The sequence below is a fragment of the Galeopterus variegatus genome, unplaced genomic scaffold, assembly GCF_000696425.1.
Source record: "Galeopterus variegatus unplaced genomic scaffold, G_variegatus-3.0.2 Scaffold1890, whole genome shotgun sequence".
In the NCBI taxonomy this organism is placed as follows: Eukaryota; Metazoa; Chordata; class Mammalia; order Dermoptera; family Cynocephalidae; genus Galeopterus; species Galeopterus variegatus.
In genome coordinates, this window is record NW_007728001.1 from 359,573 (window position 1) to 361,107 (window position 1,535).

General features: G+C 34.1%; 1 protein-coding gene across 1 annotated transcript in view; it reads left to right on the forward strand.

Annotated features, from left to right (window-relative positions):
* LOC103595932 (ankyrin repeat domain-containing protein 26-like) overlaps nucleotides 1-1,535 on the forward strand; it is a gene marked incomplete at its 3' end in the record, with an annotated part of 66,696 nt that overhangs the window by 47,458 nt on the left and 17,703 nt on the right. Inside the window, exon 11 of the mRNA XM_008579467.1 lies at nucleotides 922-1,020. Coding sequence (XP_008577689.1) covers nucleotides 922-1,020 — 99 coding nt within the window. The remainder of the gene's footprint in view (nucleotides 1-921; nucleotides 1,021-1,535) is intronic.

The following is a 1,535-nucleotide window of genomic DNA, read 5'->3' on the forward strand; positions in this document are numbered from 1 at the left end:
GACCGGCCCTTGGGATTCTACATTTTTAACAAGTTCTCAGGTGATGCTGATGCCACCTGGTCCTCAGACCATGCTCTGAGTAGCAAGGATGTAGACTTTCCTTTAGAGAAATCTGGAAGAAGAGCCATTGGATAATAGTTCCAGACATAACAGGATCAAGGGAAAGTATTATTTTACTTTTATTTTTTTTTATTTTATAGCCAGAGAGGAATGAACGTAGAGATGAAGAGAGAGAAATTATAGATGTAAGATAGTATTGCTAAATAAAGAGGAAAGAAGTGGTGGGAAAAACTCACAAAACGAATGTAAAGGGGAAGAATCAAGACCATGCATCTAGAGATTACTCTTGAAGAGTAAGAGGGATTATGTAAAGGGAGGAAGGGAGGAGAGAGAGAAGGTAGCTAGGTAATTTTGGAGGTAATGATGAAGGAACTTGGAAGGACTCATGTCAGATGACTTCATTATATTCTCACTGAAACAGCAGATTACAACATTGCTGTTCCAGAGGTTACTGGAAGCAGGAGGGAGCGCTGGAATTGGCATTAAACCAGAGCCACTCACTTCTCTTTTCTATAACTATCAGGCATCAAAGATCTATGTTGCAGTGATAATAGTTATGTGAATGAGATTAATTTCAATCCAGAAGCATTGGCTGTTTTTTTAAAGATAGCTTATTTTTTGATAAGATAGCCGTTTCATAAAAATCCTTTGAACACTATCATGATATACCAAACCAATTTTGGAAACAAAAGAAACTATAGAGTTTATTCCTTGAATACCAAAACTGTTATCTTCAGTAAATATTGAACTGATTTTGAAATATAAAATGGTTTTAGTATCTAATAATTTTGTGGCAATTCATTTTTTCCTTTTCAATAACTGTATTTAAATATTGAAAGCTTATTATACATTATTTCTTAGATGTGTTTTATATACCTTCTTGCATGAGTGGATCAAGAAACTTAAAGATGGCTAAACTAGAGGATAGAAGATATGTAGGCATACCATTAGCCCACATGGGTATGGAAAAGAATGAATATTGTTATTAACTGTTATTCTACAAGTATATGAGTATATCTAAGCTGATCAATTTAGAACACTTCTCTGGTGAGAAATGAATCATACATTCAACTGCACTGCTACCACAACTGTGTACTTCCTAAATTACAGGGAAAAATTGAAGAACATGATAAATACTTGTAGTATAATGGTATAAATGATTCCGATGTGTTGCTTAAAGATATGCTGTTGCATTTTACTATCAGCTTTGACATTTATCCTATCAGGCTCATGATTTGCTTCTCTCATTAAAGATCACTTTTTCTTCCCATCAATCACCATGTTCATATTGGTATATGTGCACTTTTCTTTGTTATAGTCATTTGAAACATAATCTCGCTTTTGAAATCTTAACTGCATGTTTTATTAAACCCATATTCCTTTTTTTCTTCAGTATATTTCTGTCAGGTTGCCGTCCTAACCACAGAAAACCCAAATCTGAAAGTAATCATTTTTGAAGCCAAGCATGAGGATTC